At 60.7% G+C, this 20,916-nt stretch overlaps 1 protein-coding gene across 1 annotated transcript in view; it reads right to left on the reverse strand.

Annotated features, from left to right (window-relative positions):
- Positions 1 to 17,869, reverse strand: part of ACOT7 (acyl-CoA thioesterase 7) — a gene marked incomplete at its 5' end in the record, with an annotated part of 69,016 nt that extends 51,147 nt beyond the window's left edge. The window contains one exon of the mRNA XM_084241512.1: positions 17,745 to 17,869. Within this exon, the coding sequence (XP_084097638.1) occupies positions 17,745 to 17,869 (125 nt within the window). The remainder of the gene's footprint in view (positions 1 to 17,744) is intronic.
- Between the last annotated feature and the right edge of the window lie 3,047 nt (positions 17,870 to 20,916).

A 20,916-nucleotide genomic window follows, 5' to 3' on the forward strand; every position in this document is an offset into this window, starting at 1 on the left:
CAAAGATGTGGGGGCCCACGTTGAAGGAACACTGTGGAGGGACTGGTACCTACGGAGCTGCCTCAACCAGGGAGACTCCAAGGCCGGGGCCAGTGCACAGGACCCCCTCCCATGGGGGACTCGGCCCGTGGCACTGCTTACCCTCGCCAGGCGCTACAAAGGTTCCCCCCAAGTTCCTTCAATGCCCAGAGACTCCACCGCATCCTCCAGAGGAGGGGGACTCTTGGCTGGGCTGGAACCAGGTCCAGGGCCCTCGGTGGGGGGGAGGAGCTGACTGCCCGCCCCCAGGCCACAGCCTCTTGCCCTCCAGCACCGACTAGTCTCCAGGGCCCGAGCGCTAGGCAGGAAGCTCAGCAGCAAGGGTCCAACCGCAGAACCAGCTGGTGTGACAAGGCGAAAAACGAAAGCGCAAGGAGAGGAAAGCGGCTGCCATCTTGGGGCCCCCGTACAGAGCGGGAGTCACAAGCCCAGGGGCCCGACCCTTCCTCACATCCACGACCTGACCCTGCCTGGAACCCCGGGGCCACCCGGAAGCTGGACTTCCTGTGCCAGCTTCAGCTCACCACCGGGCGGCAACAGGGCGGGTGGGGCCGGCCACGTCCCCTCTGACACCTGACCCTTCAAAGTGCGCCCTTAGACCACCTCCCGCAGTGGTCCCACAGGTGGCCACGGCCAGCGGTACCTGCTCAGCTGGGAAGTCAGGCCGGCCCGGGCATCCCTTGCCCCGGGAGAGGTGCGGGAGGCAGCTGCAGCCCGCGCGGCCGAGTCACCCATCCTCCCTACCGTCAGGCCCACGCCAGGTCTTCAGGGAGCGCCCCGCTTCCTGGGCTGCCCCGTGGAACCAGGAAGAGGCCGCCTCGCCACTCCGGGGAAGTCCACCAGCCGCTGGTTGTCATAGGAACCTCATTTTGTAAATAATTGCAGAGAAGAAGTAAATCTGCAAGCCTCCCGCCGCCCGGCCAGGAGATCAAAAAGTCACAGGGCACGGGGGAGCTCTGAGATGGCATCAGAAAAGGCAAAGGCCCATCCGGTTCTCTAGGGGTCCCGGCCTGGACCCCCACCAGCCTGCAGAGCCGCTGCATCGCGGGGTAGGAGGTCACAGTGAGAGATCCTGCTGGAACAAGGCCCAGCGTCCCGCTCCAAGGAGCTGGCATCAGCAACTGCACCCCAAACCCCACTGCCCCTAAAGTTTTCTGGGGGGGGCGAGCCACTGGAGGGGGTGGGGGTGAGGGGTAGCAGCTCCCCTAGCCTTATCTCTCCTCCAGCTGAGAGCCCATGGGTTGCCTCCCAGACACCTCTCTCCCAGGGAGGGCTTCTGCTCCCCCTGGGGTTAGGAAGAAAGTCAAGCATCGGAGTGACCAAGATCCAGCGTCACGGCCCCTTTGAGGACCCTGGTGAGGGAGCAGGGGTGTCGTTCCTGTGGCTGCACCCCAGGCCACCCCACGCAGCCAGGAGTGCTCCCCACAGGCAAGGTGGTGGCCACAGGGATGATGAGCTGCCTGCTTGCGCCCGGGGCTCCTGGGCCAGCGTCCACCTCGTCTGCAGGCCGAGTCTCGAAGGCTCCCCTGTCAGGTCCCCCCACCCCGCGGCTCCAAAGACCCTGCCAAGGCCGAGGGCTCCCGCCTCCTCCCTGAAATGTCCGTTGTCCGTTATCACCAAAGTGCAAGGGCCACTGCCCACAGGTCCTCTACTTCTATGCAAAGGAGAGAAAATCCCAGACCGAACACCACCACAAACCCCAGGTTCCCCAGGGAGCCGGGAGCCGCCCCAGCCGGATCGGGGCTGCAGGGAGGAATGGCAAGGTTGCCCCCACCTCACCCCCAACCTGGGGCACTGGGTGCCTGGAGCCCCAGGAAGGTCTAAAGGGGTCAGGACCGGCGGTCTGCACCCAAAGAAGCTGCTGGGGAACCAAGTCAGGGTTGGGCCTGGGCCCTGCTGCTCCCAGAGAGCCTCCTCCAACGGGCCCTGGTCAGGACAGGCGCTGTCCCTCGGGACCTTGGCTACCCACCACCACACCCCTTCATCTCAAGTGGAAAGGGCCCCCATCTGCAGTCGCCCCAGGACCACTCCCCCAGGGAGAGCAGGCCCCTCGCCCTATCCCACCCCTCCCCCACCTGGGACCCTCAGGTCCAGGGGCTCAGGACCGCGGAGCGTCTGGCCTGCCCCTTCGTCCTGCCCTCCTCGACCCTGTCCCTCCCTCTTCTTGCACCCAGAGAAATAGGCCAAGTCAGGCCAAAGTACGCACTCACCTTCAGGCCTAAGAACAAGCCATGGCTGCCCACTCCGGCCGGCGGCCAGTGGCTCAGTTCTCACCTCCCGGGTGCACAAGGCCAGGGGCCCCTGGCACCTCTGCCTCCCACTCCTCACAGCTCCCCACTCACCCCTTGACCGACTCTGCAGGACAGGCCCTGCCTGCACACCGGGTCAGGACGGGCAGGGCCAGGCCCCCCGGAGCAGGAGCACGGTCGGGCCCCTCAGGCTCCCAGCCACTGTGGCAGGGCCTGGAGGGGTCGGGGCTGGCGCGGTGCCCTGTGGACTTGGCCTTCCCTGCCAGCCAGCGCTGCCACCTCCCTGGGCAACCCCGACTTCTCTGCCCACAGTGATGGGAAACCAGCCTGAAAACCAGACCCATCCCCACACAGGCACCCAGCAGGCCTCCGCAGTGTCCTGGTGACAGGCACAGTCCTGGGTGGTGACGGGAGTGTCTTTTGTACTAATGAGGTGAGTCATGGAGGTTAGCAGGTGGGGGCTGGTCCCTGGAATGGCTTAACCCAGGCCAGAGACTTCCCAGCCCTACCCTCCACTTCCCAGAAGGAAAGAGAGGCAGAGGAAAAGTTAATGATCTATCAGGCCGACATGATGCGGCCTCCATAAAACCCCAAAGGACAGGGTCTGGGGAGCTTCCAGGCCAGGGACATGCGGCTGGAGTGGAGTGGACTGGACACCGGGGCGTGGCGCGCGGCACCCCGCCCACACCCCGCCCTGGGCCTGTGTCCTCCGCACATCCTCTAGTGACGAGCTGGCAAACCCGCATCTCCTGAGCTCCGTGGGCCTGGAGCCCATCAGCCCAGGCCAGGAGGGTGGCCTCCGCCCAGCCCGGGGGGGGGGGGGCAGGCTGGACCTGCCTGCAGGGGAGCTGGGCTCTGGCGCCACCTGCAGGTGGGTGGTGTCAGAAACGGGGTAGGTGGGACACGGGCGACTGCTGCGGGGAGCAGCCCCCACCCCAGATCTGGGTTCCAGGACAGAAGTGGAGGGACTTGAGAGTCAGCACAGGAGACACCGGAGAGAAACAAAGTGGGGAGAACGAGGTTTTCCTACACCCCAGGAGGAAACTGAGCTTCTCCAACGTACGGCACATCACCCATCCCGGAGAAAGAGCACCCCCAGTGCGCCCCACGGCTCCACACACCACCTGTGCTCATGGCCCTTTAAATCCCTCGCGGCACTGGAGACGGCGGGCGTGACCTGGTCAGGTGCTAACTCCCACGGGTGAGGAGAGCGGGGAGGGGGGAGCTCGCCCCGGGCAGGAAGGGCGCACCCTGGGGGCACCGTGCCACTCGCTGCTGCCCCTCCCAGCCAAGCCCGGGTGCGGGCAGTGGGCTAACAGGACTCACGCAAGTCACCCCACCGGGTCCCTTCAGGTCCCAGGCGGTGGGGAAGCAGCTCCCGCGGAGCCCACCCACCAGGGTAAATGTTCTAAGCGGAAAATTGGCCAACGCGGGCCCAGAGGTTACGTCACAAACGACGTCAAGACACAGGCCGAGAAAGGCGGGGCGCGCGGAGCCCCGCAATGAGAGTCCTGATCGCTGGAGGAGAGCTGTGACCCAGGCGCGAGGCGGGCCTGGAGGAGGGCGTCCCCGGGGCTGCTGCAGGGCCAGGTCCTCGAGGTCCAGGAGCACCCACCAAATGACACGTATGAGGACCCAGACACTCAGGCGCCGCATGGACCAACGGAATCAAGATGGTTTTTTAAGTTAGAAGAAAAGCAACGAAACGGGGCGTGTGCAGAAAGGGCACAGCAAAGCGACGTCCGTCACACGGTCGTGTGCTGCGGGGCGGGCCGGGCGGGCCTCTGGTTACGCTGCTCCGGCCTCGTCCAGCCCCCGGGAGAGAACAAGGGCCCGTCTGTCTAAACAGAAGAAAGGTACAAAGGACACTCCAGCACAGGGCCAGGCGGGGGCAGGCCCACGCCCGGAGGGTGCCTGGGCGAGCGCAACCGCGACGCCCAAGCGACTAAGCTGAAGGCACACAGGCAGCCAGAGGGCCTGGACCCCCCACCTACCGAGGTGCAGCCACGAGGGCACAGGCACCCTAACAGACAGGTGGCCACATCTCAGCAGTCAAACCTCCATCTGCCATGTCACCCACCCAATGGGGAGCCGAGGGCTCACCCCTGGGTGCAGTCACCCCAAGAGCGCAGAGCGACGCACACAGTGGGGTAGCAGCAGCTCGGTACAGGGGGTGGCAGCCACCCTGGGGGTCATGGAGGACACGCGGGTGGGGGGCCGAGGAGAGAATGGTGTGTGACCTCGTTTCCACACCGGTCTAGAAAACACAAACTAGTCTGCAGTGACAAAACCAGCGGGTGCCATGGGGCTCTGGGGGTCAGCCCCTGAAATCAGCAGGGCAGAGGGCACTCTCCCCACTCTCAGCAACGGCCATCACCCAAGAGCGAGGACACAGGACGCAGCCGGCCTGGCCCTGGGAAGAGGCCGCATCCCCAAGCAAACTGCCAGCAAACTGCTGTCTCTGGCAGATCCCTCATTTCCAAGAAAGACAGACTTCGAGGCTTATGCGAAAACTCCCAGTTCCCAACAGATAAGGCCCCGATGGGTGAATGCCAATGGCCCTCTCTGCCTGCCGTCCTCGAAGCACGGACCCCACCACGTAGCTCTGCCCCCACCCAAGTTCGCTGTCACAGAAATCCTGGCGATGGCCACGGGCCTCCGAGGCCCAGCCGGTGGCAGCTGTCCCAGAGCTGCCGGGGGCCACTCCGGGGCTGAGGCCTCATCTCAGTTCTTCATTAAACTCACTTCATTTTGTCTCCATTCAGTGTTAGCCGACCCCCCGGAGTCGTCAGGGAAGCGCAGGTTAGAAGGACATGGAGGACGCGCCACACCTGGCCCACGGGCCCAGACCAGGGGCCAAGGACGGGGAGCGGCCAAGGCCCGCTCTGGGGCCCACTCTGAAGACCGAAGGTAGTTCCTACAAAACGAAACGGCTTCCGCAATGACTTCCACTCAAGCACATCAAAATAAATGTGAAAAATCAGTAGGTGCACGGGAGCCCGGAAGAGCAAAATCAAGTCAGAATATTATTGCTCTGTGACCGCCAGAGCCTGGGCGCTCGGCTCAGCACACCGGGTCCTCGGAGAGCCTCAGGGCCTTTACTAGGCAACAGGATGGGGCCACCTGCCCCTGAAGGAGGCACAGGCTCTCCGTGACACCCCACAGCTTCCGGGCCGCTCAGCACATGGCTGCTCTCCCCACTCCAGACACACCCGTCCCAAGCCCAGGTCGTCACCTGAGCTTCTGGGCCGAAGACTGATGACAGAGGATGCTAAAGGATACAGACCAACAGCAGATGGACAGGACATACGGGCCGAGCGGGATGGGAAGGGAGCCAGGTGCTCCCCCAAGTCTCCACGGGCTCACCAACCTGGAAGCGCTCTAAACCCCACCTTTGGGAGTGTTTATGCGGCTTCAATACATGGTGTGGTTGGGTCAGTCGCTGGCCAGAGAAGATCCACTTACAGCCCACCCACCCCCGCCCCAGCACCCTGCCCCTCCTGGCGGGGGAAGGGAGGGGGCTGAGAGCTCCAGCCTCTAATCACGGGCTGAGCTGGGCATCCCTGGCCACAAGGTCCCTCCTCAGGTGTGGCCCAAGTGTCAGCTCATTCACAGAAACGCAGGTGTGGCCCAAAGGGGTGTGTCACAAATACTAGCACACCTTTATCGCTCTCCTTGTTCCAGGGCAGGGAGAGGGGCATCCCAGAGCCTGCAAACCTGCCTGCTCTAAATAGGTTCTGCCACCCGCCGCATCAACACAAAACAGGTGAGACTTTAATGAAAAGGAACTTTAATACAATTAGGAAACAACACAGGAAAGACAAAGGATATAGTCTTCAAATCAAACACCCAAGTTACCCGTCCCCCTGTGAGTAAAATCCACCCAAACGAGGTTGGCCCAGAGCAAGGCCCGAAAGCTGCCACACGTCTAAAGCACCTTCCAGTGGGGACCCAGAGAAAAGGATCAGAAACAACCAGACAAGTCTGGGAGGAAAAGAGCAAAATCAAGATAAAAGCTGCCATTGTCACCTCCCCACGGGTCTCACCCACATCTGTGTCACCCCGTCCACGACCAAAAGGCAAACAGTTTCTTCACGTGCCTCTCGGTTCCATGCACCTCCTCCAGGGCTCCTTCTGGCTCCATCCTGCTCCTTCCTTCCTCAGTCTCCTCTGCAGCTTCTTCTCTTCCTGCTCAGCTCCACCCTCCCATGGGTGGGGCAGGGAACCTGGAACCTCCCCCTTTCCTGGGGACCCCCCTGTTACATCCTCACCAAGTAGATCTCAGGGGTGGGGACTCCGGCTCCTCCCGGAAGTGTGGATGAAGAACAAATACAGATTTTTTCTAAATCACTGTATCACAAAGCCACAGCAGAGAGAACAGCACAGAAACACTTACAGGGCCTCCCTGCTGGCCTAGGGGTTGCGTCGCAGCACTATTCCTGAGACCTGAGTTCAATTCCCCGGTCAGGGAGGTGGCCCACACGAAGCAACAGACCTCTCCTATCTCCCCACTGCTCCCCTCAGCAGTGTATTTCAGTCTGCCTGTTCTGCCCCCCACTGTCTCACAGAGTGAGGGAATCCTCTCACCCCCGTGCCTCTGGCCTGCACCCCAGCTCTTCTGCACACACAAAAAGTAGATAAGTAGAATGTTTAAAAGAGAAACCCAAACAAAACCTGGCTCCTCCTGATCAGCAGCGAGGTTCGCGTTTCCCCTGCTAAGTGCCCAAAGCTAGTGAGGGGATATTTAGCCTGCCCAGCAGAGACTAGAACTGAAAGCGCAGTGGCTTGGGGACTTGCAGCAGGTGGGGAGGCATGTGCCCTGCGGGACCAGAAACCACACCTTCCCAGGCCCCAGCATTTTCCAGCCCCTGTTTCTCGGGGGACAGCAAAGCACACATACCCTGCACTTCTCCAGGCCCACAGACCGCCCTTCGGCTCGGCACCACAGGGGCTCTTCCAGACCCGGGACTGGGCCCCTGGCCGCGTGCCCAGTGAGACCCACACCTCTGCTGTCTGTGATATTGGGCAAGCTCGGAGAAGTAACTGGGGGTCCAGCGTCACCCCTTAGACTTTGAACCCACCCAATCATGAGCCAAAAGCAAGCAACAGGCCACTCTGGACAGCAGGCAGCTGTCTCCACGGCCCGCCAGCCCCCGCAGCAGCATGAGTCCCGGGTCAGGGCAGGGAAGCTTGGTCAGGACGCTCAGCTTCCACACGCACTACGAGGGAGGGGAAATGAGGTTTGCAAGAGCAGTTTTCTCCCGGATGGCTGAGCTCCCAGGATGCAGCTACTCTGAGTCTAGACTAAAATTCTGACTTGCCGGTTATCTCTGATGCGCTCACATCAGATGTGCTGCCAGGCCCCCGGCCAGCTCCGGGGCCCCGCGGTCTCAGCTCGCCTGGTTGTAAGCTCGCCAGATGGCCTGCTGCCAGCCTGAGCCCTGGGCCCCGGGCCAGGAGGGTGTGGGCTGCCTGGCAGGGTCTTCGCCAGGCCTCCAACAGGAAAGGTGCACACAGGAGGCTGGAGGCCGAGACAGCCAGGACCAGCCACCTGCATGGGACAGGCCAAAGTCAGGGAACAATGGGGGCAGGGGGAAGGGGTCGGCAAAGGGAACCAGGAGGCTGAAGGAAATGACGGGTAGGAGGGGCGCTCTGGGGCCAGCAAGGCGGGGCTTTCATTGTTTTCAGACTTTGTGTTTCCGGCCTAAAACCAGAGTTGAAAGAAGCCTTGGGTGAAGGTCAGGAGGTTTGTGGCTTCAGCCTGTGACTGTGACCAGCAGGCAGGCCTCTCAGAACCTCTTTCCCTGTCAACAGCAGGGGTGTGTCCACGCCTCAGAGCGGTGCAGGACCCTACCTCCCACGGAGTATGAGGGCGGCCTCAAAATACATCAAAGCTTCAAGTGTCAGGGCTGAAACTGGACAGCTCTTCAAAGAAAAGGGGTCAAGCTGTGTGACCTTGGGTTCGGCAGTGCTTTTTAAAGCACAAGCAGCCAAAAAAAGTGTAAAACGGACTGCATTAAATTTACAGACTTGGGCCTCCCCGGTGGAGCAGGGGTTAAGCACAGCACTATGAAGCTGTCCGCAGCCTCTGCAGCAGAAGGTCCATCCCTGGCCAGGGAGCTACTCACATGGCGCAGTAGACCTCTCCTGTCTCGCCCGCTGCTCCCCTCAGCAGTGGATTTCAGTAGATCTGCCTGTTCTGCTCCCCGCTCCATCTCTGGTGAATCTTCTCACCCCCTGCACCTCTGGCCAGTAACCCAGCTCTTGTGTACATAAATAAATCTTTAAAAAACAAATGGAAGACAAGCCACTGAGTGGAATTAAGTCTTTGCAAGTCTCTATCTGAGAGGGACCTGTATCTAGACTCTAGCAGCAGCTCTTACAGCTCAGTAGTAAAAAGGTAAATGAGCTAATGAAATACAGAAGCATGGAGTAGTGAGGCTCCGAAGATGGACAGCGGGCTAGTGAGCGGCACCTCCCCTCCTGGGGGGCAATCAAAACCGGGAAGAGAAGCCCCTTCACACCGGCATCAAGAGAAAAGGAGCAAGCAGCTTTCTTACAGGCCCTCTCACAGGCCCGGCGAGCTGCTCCCAGCCCTGGGCTGCAGCCTGACCACAGACGCCAACAGGGTGGTGCCAGGCTTTGAGCAAAGAAAGCTTTATTGCAAGATCACCTGGCAAGGAGACAGACAGAAAACTTCAAACCTGCCTCCCTGGCCTGAGGCAGACAGGCGCGGTATCGGTGGAGGCCGACTGGAGGGACGAGAACAGCAATGAGGGAGGCTTTGACTTGGCGAAGGCTGACCGCCCAGTCCCAGGCCAGCCCAGCAACCCCGCAAGCAGAGTGCAGCGCTGTCCCCTGCGCGTCCCCCGCCAGCCTTGAGGGGGGCAGGCAGCCAGGCCTCGGGCCGCCCCCACCAAAACAAGCCTCCAAGGAAGTCAGGTAAGTTTGGTGTAGTCTAGGAAACTGAGGTGAAACGGACCCTGATTTTGCAGCCACCTGTGAAAAACCTGCCGATTCCCCAAAAGGTGAAACAGAATTCTACACACGACCAGCAATTCCGCTTTCACTCACACTGTAACAGGGTGGTCCCCAGGAAAGGGGGAGGTTCCCTGCCCAACCCAAGGGAGGGTGGAGCTGAGCAGGGAGAGGAGAAGCTGCAGAAGAGACTGAGGAAGGAAGTAGGATGGAGCCAGGAGACCTGGAGGAGGCGCGTGGAGCCTAGAGACACGTGAAGAAACTGCGCTTGTCTTTTGGTCGTGGACTGGGTGACACAGATGTGGGTGAGACCCGTGGGGAGGTGACAATGGCAGCTTTTATCTTGATGTTGATTTTGCTCTTTTCCTTCCAGGCTTGTCTGGTTGTTTCTGACCCTTTTCTAAGGGTCCCCACTGGAAGATGCTTTAGACTTGTGGCAGGCTTTGGGGCCTTGCTCTGGGCCAGTCCCATTTGGATGGACTTTTACCCACGAGGGGACGGGTCACTTTGGGTGCTTCATTTAGAAACTAGACTCTTTGCCTTTCCTGTGTTGTTTCCTAGTTTTATTAAAGTTCCTTCCCATTAAAGTCTCCTATGTTTTGTGTGGATGCGGCGGATGGCAGAACCCATGTAGAATAGGCAGGTTTGCGGGGTTTGGGCTGCCCCTCTCCCTGCCCTATAACAACACCACCTGATGCCCAATGTGTGCACTTTCCCTCCACACCTACCCACTCTGGGCGCCTGCGGCCCTGACAGCCGGGGGTCAGCGCCCACCACTGCGGGCTCGGTCCCACCTGAGACGCGGTCACCAGCCCTGGGCCACTGGCACCTTTGCTGGGCCAGCCGTCCGTCTATGGGGTTCGCAGGGACCCCGTTAGAGCAGATGGGCTAGGTGTGGGCACAGAGATCCCAGGGCCTCTCCAGGCTCGGGTGCCTGGCCTCGCCACCCCGAGGTCAGCCGCGGGGCTGAAGGAGGCAAACCCCAGCCCGCTCAGGCCCGAAGCCACCAGGCCCCATCCCTACTGGCCACCTCGCGAGCATACAAAAGACTCTCCATCATTGGGTTTCAGAGGCTCAGTGCCAGGAAACAAAAGGCCGTCTATCACAGAAGTTTCCACAGCTTCAGGAGCGGAGCTGAACCCAGAGACAAGCCTTAGGGGTGTTTCTTAACTGTGCCCATGAAAAATGCGCCCACACACCACCTACCCGCGTGAGCTCTGGCAGTGGCACTGGGGGGCCCGCCCAGCGCCCCCGGGAGGAACAGAGGAAACGTGCTGGGGACTCTGAGGACCCACTAAGCCCTGGAGCCCCCACTGAGCGAGGCGTCTCCTACCAGGAGCCCCTTTGTTCGAAAGGTGCAGAACAGGAAATTTATAAAGAAAACAGATAAGTGTTTGCCTTGGGGGTGGGGGGAGCAACAGCTCAGAGTACAGGGCTCCCTGAGGCGCCTAGACGGTCTTGTAGGGCTGCACTATTCAAATGCCGAGTTGCACACTCAGTGGACGCATCACGCGGCTGTGAACAGTATTTCAATAAGCTAGAACAGGGGGCGTAGACAGAGGCACACTCAACTAAGTTCCCGCCACACAGCAGCACAGCACACAGCTGGGGTCTGCCAGCCTCAGGCGGGGGTCACCTGAGGACGGCTCCCTCTGGCAAAACGAAGCCAGGTGACCCCAGGGAGAGCGGATACACCCCCTGGCACCTGAGTGTAAGGAGGCAGCCATCAGCACGGCTGCAGGCTCAGAGAGGCCTTGATGGCAAGCCCTCAGAGGGACCCAGGGCTCCCTCGCCATGGAGTTCCCCTCGCCCTGGAGGCCCCCTCCTCCAACAAGGTGAAGGGGGGAGGCAGGCCAGGTCTCCACTGAGGATGCACACAGGTGGGCATGCCCAATCCAATGGACCCAGCACTCCAAAAACCTCATCACACCTACCCCCAGTACCCACCCACGACCCACTCCAAGCCACTCCCAATAAGCCTGGGTCAGGGTCAGAGCTCCTGGACGGCTGCCATGGCTGCCAAACACACTGGACACAGAGGGTGCAGATGGTGTGGCCAAGGCGGAGAATATCCCTGTCATCCTACCTTGTGCTGAGACAGGGACACGATGACAGCAAGTCAGGCCTGGCCCCCCCAGTCTGGCTGGATGCCCAGCCTCTCTTGCCAGGCCCCAGATACTCCAGGGCAGCGACAGGCCTCCTAGAAGCCGCTGGCTGGCCCGGCCGCAGGCGGAGTGCCCAGGCGAGCAGCTTCATGGCTCGGTGACCACAGTGACCTGCCAGGTGGTTTCCAGATTCAAGCTGCTGCTGGGCTGAGCCCTCCCTCCCCTCTCCAGGAATGCAGCAGCAGATCTCAGGCCCCCATGGCTCCACCTAGGTGGCTCTCCTCCCACCTGCCCCCAGCTGCCTGACAGTTGGGCTTCTAGAGGCGCTCCCAGGATGCTTCAGGGGAAAGCCTGTGAAGCAAGAATTCATGACTCAGGCCTGCCACGTAAGCAATTAAGAGGGAAGGCAGGAAGAGCCTTCCAGGCCCAGGAGCAAGTGGGCGGGGCCCCTGCGCAGCACTGCAGGATGCCAGCTCCCCCCTGGAAGCCTCCTAGGGACCACCCTAGGCCTGGCGGGCTGGAAGGGCCTGGGAGCAGCGGGTGGCGGGAGCACAGCCAACTAGCAAAGAGGTGACAGGGCAGGTGCAGGAAGAAGCCACCGCACAGGGCAAAGGTTCCTGGCCTGACTTCAGAGGGGAAGCTCAGGCACAGGGAGAGATGAACACAGGAAAATGCGGACCCGTGGGCCCTACCCACAAGGACTCCATGCAGTGGGCCTGGGGCAAGGGTGCAGAAGTGGCTTCTCTTTTTACTCATTGATGTGGGAAACACAAGAGTAGAAGGAAGCAGGCCTTGAATCTCCAAGTCCCCACCTATCAGCTCTGAACCCTCCCCTGGGGTTCCTCTGCTCCCCCCACCCCACCCCCCAGCTCCAAATGAATTTGAAACAAGTCCCAGTCATCCCAGCCTGGCATCCTTCGGAGCACAGCATCCCCTCTAAAAGGGAAAGATTCAGTTTAAAAACAGAACCACAGGGCCTCCCTGTGGTGCAGGAGTTAAGTCTCAGCACTACGAAGCTCTCAGTAGCCACTGCAGCATGAGTTCAATCCCCGCCCAGGGAAACAACCCACACAGCACAGCAGACCTCTTCTGCCTCTCCCGCTGCTCCCTTTGTAACAGGGGGGTCCCCAGAAAAGGGGGAGTTTCCAGGTTTCCTGTCCCATCCAAGGGAGGGTGGCACTGAGCAAGGAGAGGAGAAGCTGCAGAGGAGACTGGCAAGGAAGGAAGCAGGATGGAGCCAGAAAGAGCCCTGGAGGAGGCACGTGGAGCAGGGACATGTGAAGAAGCTGTGTTTGCCTTTTGGTCATGGACTGGGTGGCACAGATGTGGGTGAGACCCGTGGGGAGGTGACAATGGCAGCTTTTATCTTGATTTTGCTCTTTTCCTCCCAGACTTATCTGGTTGTTTCTGATCCTTTTCTGTGCGTCCCCACTGAAAGGTGCTTAAGACTTGTGGCAGCTTTCAGGCCTTGCTCTGGGCAATCCCGTTTGGATAGGCTTTTACCCACGAGGGGACAGGTAACTTGGGGTGTGTGATTTACATCTCCCTTTTTTTTTTTTAACCGGGGTACAGGCCAGATGCACGGGGGGGGGGGTGAGAGGATTCACCAGAGACAGAGCGGGGAGCAGAACGGGCAGACTGACCGAAATACACTGCTGAGGGGAGCAGCGGGGAGACAGGAGAGGTCTGCTGCGCCATGTGGGTTGCTCCGCGGCCAGTGGGGATCAAACCAGCACTGCAGAGGCTGCGGACAACTTCACAGTGTTGCGCTCAACTGCTTACACCACCAAGGAGGCCCGGGGTGCTTGATTTAGAAACTATATTCTTTGCCTTTCCTGTATTGTTGTTTCCTAATTGTATTAAAGTTCCTTTTCATTAAAGTCTCATATATTTTGTGTTGATGTGGCGGATGGCAGAACCTATTTAGAGCAGGCAGGTTTGCAGGCTCTGGGGTGCCCCCCTCCCTGCCCTGTAACACCCTCAGCAGTGTATTTCAGTAGATCTGCCTGCTCTGCTCTCCACTGTCTCTAGTGAATCCTCTCATACCCCCCCCTACACACCTCTGGCCTGTGCCCCAGTTCTTGTATGCATAAATAAATACATCTTTTGAAAAAACAACTAGAGATTCCATACCAACTATCAAGAAACTTGTCTACTTCCTTCAGGTATCTCACAAATGTTTTAAAATCTGTGTTTTGTTAATTTTCTACTGAAGTGTAATTTGCATGCAGAAAATCTGCTTATTCGAGGCCTCCCCTGGTGGTGCAGTGGTTGAGCACTGGGCTGCGAAGCAGCCTCTGCAGCACCAGTTCGATCCCCAGCCGCTGGCAAGGGTCCCACATGGCGCACAGACCTCTCCTGCCGCCCGCTGCTCCCCTCAGCAGTGTATTTCGTCAGTCTGCCTGATCTGCTCCCCGCTCTGGCTCTGGTGAATCCTCTCACCCCCCCCCCCGTGCTTCTGACTGTACCCAGTGCTTGTATAAATAAATAAATAAATAAATAAATCTTTAAAAAAAAAAAAAAAAGGAAAGGAAATCTGCCTATTCAACAAGGTTCCTCAGTTGCCGGGATGTAGGTAGTCCACGCGTGGGGGGCTAGGTCACTCTGCTCCCAGCACACCTCTGGGCAGGGAAGGAAGGAAGCAGAGGCAGCCAGGTGGTCACCCCTTGCGCCCCACCTGGAAAAGCCACACGCCCAGGAGAGCCACTTCTGGTGCCACTGTTAGGGGGAAAGGATGTCCTAAGCTAATTCCATGCAGGCTTTGTGGACTCCACCCCCACCCCAGACCAAATCCATCAGGACACTGGGAAAGACAAATCCCATCATCACCAAAGGGAGGGTTGCTGGGACCTGAGGGCGGAGTTAAGCTGCTCGGGTTGGTATAAAACCAGACACGTGGGCCTTGGGGCTCTCTTGGCCTCAAGGCGCTTGGCTCTCGGCCAGGTCTCAGCGTGCCATGGGGATTCCAGGTGGGTGGATCGGGTAGGACGCATTTAAGACTTTATCTCCCTCTTTTCTCCCTGAGTTGTACATTTCCTCATTTCCCCCTTCTCTTGAAAACAAATCTTTTATGAACCTTTTATGTGCACCTGCAGTGGAGTATTGATAAGTCCCTTTGGGGCTGCCCTGTAACACCACTGCAACGGGGAGCCGAGGCAGCCCGGCTCAGGTGCTCTGCATCCTCACCCAGCACCCACATCTTGGTGATTGTGCAGGATTTTATGCCCCCAGGGTGCCAGTCTGCCTGTACGTCAGTCTACCTTTTCACTAAAAACCTGGGGCAAAGTCCCAAGGAGAAAAAATCCAACCTCCTGACATCCTCCACCTCACGCCGGTCCCACACACCTGCACTGGCGGGGTGGAGGGGACCGCCCGACCTCTGTAAACTTCCTGGGAGCTTGGCCTCCCAAGACAGGCCAGCAGGGGCAGACCGGCCGCCGACCTGCCTATAGCCAAGGACTCCGAGGCTGTCTGCCAGCTGGGCCACGTCCAGACAAGGCGCACCGCCACTCCCGGGTGCTGAGGAGGGCACAGTCGTCCCAAAAGCTGCCTGTGGGAAACCCTTCCCCACTCCCCACCCAGGCCTGCCTGGGATTCCGCGCTTAAATGCCCCCTACCCAGCACAGCTCCAGCGGGCGCCCAGCCGCCAGCCCAGCCACATCACATTTCCATTTCAATACACCGGCATGAATACAATTAATGCAGAGCCGGCAGGCAGCGAGCGGACCAGCACTGACCCCTCGCCAGCGCCCACCCCACCCCTCGGCACCCAGTTCCAAGGCCAAGCTGCAGCGTCGGGGCCCCCAGCAACCTGTTACCTCACCACTGAGCAGGAAGCTAAGCTTGGGGCGCAGTGGAAGGCCACAGCTGAGGCCCTTGGCACCCCGGGCAGGGAATCGCCACCAGCTGCCTTCAGCTCCCAGAGCCAGTCACGGTCCAAGGCTGACCTTGGCCCAGTCATCCCAGCGCCCCAGGACAATGGGGCTTCAAAGTGCCTCCGACCCTGGCGTCCTGCACTACTAGTCCATTTGAGACTTTAAAAGCTGTCCCGGGGACCCATCCAGGAAGGAGGCGACAGCGCCCCACAGTGGCCTGCTGTGCTAAGGTAACCGGATGCCCGGGGAGCTCTCCTTTCTGCATGCTGTACCAGGGGTTTCCACTGGCAGCCTGGGGCCGGCACCATTTCACCTCCAGTTCACAGATGAGGAGGCGGTGGCCTGCGAGGGTAGGAGGTGCCAGGGCCACGCCTGCCAGGGGGAGGACGGTGATTCTAACCCAGCGCCTCGGCCACCGGAGCCCCACCCGGGGACATACACCGCCGTTTACTGACAACGCGCTAGCCCCTCCGCCAAGCACTAACTCACTTTCTTTTATTTCTTCTTTTTAATATTTATTTATTTATGCATACAAGAACAAGAAGTGGGGTATAGGCCAGAGGTGCGGGTGTGGTGAGAGGACTCACCAGAGACAGAGCGGGGAGCGGAACAAGCAGACTGACTGAAATCCACTGCTGAGGGGAGCAGCGGGCGGGCGAGACAGGAGAGGTCTGCTGTGCCATGTGGGTTGCTCCCTGGGGTTGAGTGATTGAACTCTGCACATAGCTTCACGGTGCTGTGCTTAACCCCTCGCACCACCACGGAGGCCCTCACTTTCTTTTCAACAGAGGGTAGCCCATGTGAAAATCGAGGGCCCGCAAGGAGAAGAGGCAGGCCTGGACTGCAGGGCGGGCTCCAGGCCCCGGCCTCCCCAGGGCGTGAAGTCCCAGCCCTGGAAGAGCTCCCTCCGCACCACGACCATGTGACCACTCTCACTGGTTTAGGCCTTGGTTGTGAACACCCTAAGGTGGAGACTGAATTTTCCAGGTTGGAGTCCCTCCCTCAAGGTGGTGCTTTTCCTCGGAGGCATCCAGTGAGACTCACGTTCACAGGCTTGGCGTCTAGGCCAGGAGGCTCCTCTTTCAACATGGGGGGTCAGTTCAGATGTCCTTAAAGGGCTCGCCAACCAGTGTCCTGAGCCATCACACAGCCCTTCCCCCATGCCCTTGGCAGACCTGCTAGACACCTGAGGCTCACCCTGGCCAGGCATCCTGCCCACGCATCCCACGCCAGGGCGGCCACTAAGACACAAAAAGCAACTGTGAATGCACAAGAGGCAGCCGAGGATGCTCACAGCGGAAGACAGAGCAAACACAGACACTTGTGTTTGCACATTAGTGTCCGGAGCGAGCCAAAAACCTGTGAGCTGTTAGAAGCTGGTTTTAAACAAAAGACAAGACGTAGCCATGGACTATTCATCTTCCTGATGGAGTAAATGAAGGCCCAGCCTTCCCAGCATAGGCCACAGCCAGCATTTGGGAGAGCCGTGGAAAGAAAGGGTCTAGGAGCGGCCCCTGGGCTCTCCTGGCTGATGACCTGACAGAACCCCGCGAGACCCTCTCCTCTGGCCGAGCTGGAGGGGGTGGCCGCCCCTTTCCCCAGAAAGCTGGGCAAAGCGTGAGATGAGATGCTCAAGCCCTCTGCACAGGACGAAGCCCAAGGTCACCCGGCCCTAAGGAAGGGTGGTCCAAGGTTCTGATTCCAGGCCCATCTGTCTCCAGAAGCAGGTACTTCTATTATTCCTGCTCGCGGAGCCTGGAGCCGCTGGGGCCAGGACAGCGGCAGAGCCAACACCAGAGGCTGGACCAAGGCCCCCCCAAAGATTTCCTCTCCCTAGAAACTGACCTTGAGGACCTCCACGGGGCCAGAAGACGGGGTGGGGCTCGGGCTGCCCAGCGCTGCAGCACTCGGTGCATGCCGAGCCCCCCACCTTCCGGGGGGAAGTCAGCACCCAGGTTGGGGGGTCCAGCCTGGCTTGGACCCGAGCTCGGAGGATGCCCAAGCTCCCAGCGGAGGAGCCCGCCCCCCAACAGGGCGGCGCGGGCTCGGGGTGCGCGTCTGCGCGCCGGCGGCCCCCGGGCCTGTGCGGCCTCCCGGCGGCTCCCCTCCCCAGAGCTGGGGCGCCGGGCGGGGGCTCCGCCGGGGCCAGGCGGGGTCACCTTGACGCGAGCCTCCCCGCGCGGCGAAGCCGGGGCCCGGCCGCCCCTCAGCGCCCCGCGGGCGGCGGCGGCGGGCGGGCGGCCTCCTCGGGCCGCGGGCGCGCGGCGGCGCCTCCTCAGCGGCGGCCGTTAGGGGAAGGGGCCGCGCCCGCCGCCCGAGCGCGCCCGGCCCGGGGCCCGGCAGGGGGCGGCGGGCGCGGGGACCGCCGGGGGCGGGGGGGCGGGCGGGCGCGGGGCGCGGGCCCCCCGTGCTGGCGCGGGCCCCGAGGCCGCCTAGGCCGCCCCCGCCGCCCCGCGCGCCCCGGGCCGGCCGAGCGCGGAGGCCGCGGCGCGCCTCACCGGCAGATCTGGATGGCCGACGGCGTCTCGGCGGCGGGGGCCGACATGCTGGCGCGGGCGGGCGGCGGCGGCGCGCAGGTGTCTGGCAGGCCCGGCGCGGAATGAATGAGCCCGGGCGGCGCCATGGGGGGCGGGGCGGGGCCGCGGGGCGGGGCCTGCGCGCCCGCAGCGAATGGAACAGCGCCGCCCGCCCGGCCCCGCCCCCGCCCCGCCCCCGCGCCCGAGGCCCCGCCCCGGCCCGAGGCCCCGCCCCGGCCCCGCCCGCTCCTCGGGCGTGGGGTCCGGGCCGCCGCCAGAGCCGCCGCGGGGCGCCGCTTCCAGAAGGTTCGGCGGCCGTTGGGCGGCGCCGGCGCTGGGGGCGGGGGCCGTGCCCCCGGCGCGCGCGGGGCGGCTGCGGGGGGAGGCGCGCGTTTGTGGGGGATGCGGAGGCCGCCGCCCGCCCCGCGCCCCGGCCTCGCCCGCAGAGCCCGTCACGCGGCCCCGCGGCTCCTGCGCGCGCGTCCCCGGGCCCGCGCCCGTCCACGCCGCGGCCGTCTACACCGCGCGCGTCTACACCGCGGCCGTCCACGCCGCGCCCGTCCACGCCGCGCCCGTTGCGGGCCGTGGCCCGGGCCGCGGGGGCGGGGTGCAGCCCGGCTGGGACCGCAGGGCCCCCCCCCTCCGCGCCCGCCCCGGCCCCCCCCCCCTGCGCTCCAGGGAGAGCAAAGCGAGTTGCAGCGAGCTTTTGCCTCCACGTGAGATTTGGCTTTTTTCCAGATTTTTTACAATAAGTGTAAATTGCTTTTATGATCCGATTTTTTAAAATAAAGCCGGGAGAGCGCGGGCTCTCCAAATGCAATTCCAACAGCCAGTCCGTTTCCACCGCACTAAATAACCCGGACACCTGCTGCGGCAGGCCCTGGAGGCCCCCCTGGCGCCCCCCTGGCGCCCCTCTCAAGTCCCGGAACGCTGGAATGTTCACCTTCCAGCATGAACTAAGGCAATGCACACACCACTGCTCCGAGCCTGTTTAAGCACCACCTCTTTCCAGTGCGGGGACGGGGGGGGGCCCGAGTGGAGGGATTTCTTAGGAGGGGACCCAGGAGGTAGAGCCAGCTTTCCAGGGCAGGGAAGTCCTTTACCTGGTAAAAGGTGGGTAATTAGGGCCTCCCTGGCGGCACAGGGGTTACAGACACAGCGCTCTCAAGCTATTGCCAGCCACTGCAACACCAGTTCGATCCCTGATCCCCAGATGGCCAGGGAGCTACCCACACGGCACAGCAGACCTCTCCTGTCTCCCCACTGCTCCCCTCAGCAGTGGATTTCAGTGGCTCTGCCTGTTCTGCTCCCCACTCTGTTTCTGCTGAATCCTCTCACTCCCCAGCACCTCTGGCCTGTACCCTGGCTCTTGCATGCATAAATAAATCTTAAAAAAAAAAAAAGAAGAAAAGAAAAAGTGGGTAAATACAGGAGGACTAAACGAGGCACAGAAAAAACGAGGGCCTTTCTTGCTGTCTGTTCTCATCTTGCCCACTCAAACATTCTGTCTGGCACAGCCAGGAGTAAGGATTGACGTGGCCCGGCCCTGTTTGCGTAGGGCATGAGCTTTGGAGACATTTCATTCTTCGAAAGCCTCAAAATCTGATTGGGAGACCCAAAAATTCTGCCGTGATAGCAGGGGCCGCTAGAGAAATGCCTGGGCTGGAGGATGCCTGAGCGGCTTAGGGTTAAGCAGTTTGCTCTCACCCAGTAGAGGACAAAAAAGTCTTCCGTGTCCCTTTGGGAACCTTTGACCTGAAACAGGATCTGTCCATCCCGATGGACACCTGCCCAAGTGGGAGAGGAAGGAACCCCAGGAGATAACAGAGCGGCTGGGGTAGGGGCGAGTGACCCGTGTCCTGGATTCTGTGGAGAAGGAGGCTGCTTCACATCAGCCATGGGAGGAGACTTGTTTATGACCACGTTGCCCTATTTTCAGGGACAGCCTGGGGAGCCCAGTCCACAGAAACTTTCTGAACTGTTTTGCCGCCTTGCAGCCAACTGCCACTGAAGTCTCCCCTGCTGGCCTCGACCTCCTCGTCCGAGGTCTCGCCTGCTACCCACGGGAGCTCCTGGGCCATTTCTAGCTCTCTCTTTCAGCAAAGGGCTGAAAAGAGCCCGTCCTATCTAGATCCTCATCCACTTCCCTTCCGTTGTCTTCTGACCCGATCCATCCTGGCCTTTGTCTCTACTGCTCGGTTTATCAAGGTCACTAATTCCTTCCCACTTGCTAAATCCAATAATCTGATATCAGAAGTCATCTTACTCCACCTTTCCCAGCACTGAGCAGTGAACTCTTCTTGCAAGGCTTGCTCCGTGCCTTCCAACTCCCTGGGCCTGCTCTGCAGGTTCCGCACCTCTTCTTCCCCCCTGCTCAGAACTCACCCCCACACCTTTGGCACCCCCACATCTCAGTTCTTCTATGCAAAAATACATAAATAAAATCTTTTTGTCAAGATTTTATTTATGCTTACAAGAACTGGGGTACAGGCCAGAGGTGCAGGGGTGAGAGGACTCATTGGAGACAGAGTGGGGAGCAGAACAGGCAGATCCACTGAAACACACTGCTGAGGGGAGCAGCGGGGAGACAGGAGAGGTCTGCTGCGCCATATGGGTTGCTCCCTGGCCAGGGATCAAGCTGGTGCTGTAGTGGCTGCTGATAGCTTCATAGTGCTGGGACTTAACCCCTGCGCCATCAGGGAGGCTCCCTTCATGTCTCTAATGCCTGAGAGGTGGATGGCGCAGGCAGGCCACCAACCCAGTCTGTGCTGAATTTCTTCACCACATCGGAATCGTGAAGTGGTGAGGACAGAACAGATAAGGGCTGAGCCACATCCCCCAGGCATTCTAAAATATTAACTATTCAGATATTCAACTCCATTAACCACACTGAATATCACTTTTCAAACAGATGTGGTTCTTGTGTACGCTTCAATTTGTAACCCAGCTGTAAAAGAGAAGGGCCTCCTGAACCTGGGGGGACAGAACCCCCACTTACCTGACCCCCCCCAGGGGCCTTGGGGAGGTGGAGGCCAGCTAACTCTCCAGAGGTACATCCCCATCAAGGCGCTGGGAGGTGGATGCAGAGCAGAACTCTCACTGCCTGTGCCATCAGGGCTGAGCCTCCAGTGAAGAGCCCTTCCCCAGCCCGGTG

This window comes from Talpa europaea (assembly GCF_964194135.1).
Source record: "Talpa europaea genome assembly, chromosome: 9".
NCBI classification, from domain to species: Eukaryota; Metazoa; Chordata; class Mammalia; order Eulipotyphla; family Talpidae; genus Talpa; species Talpa europaea.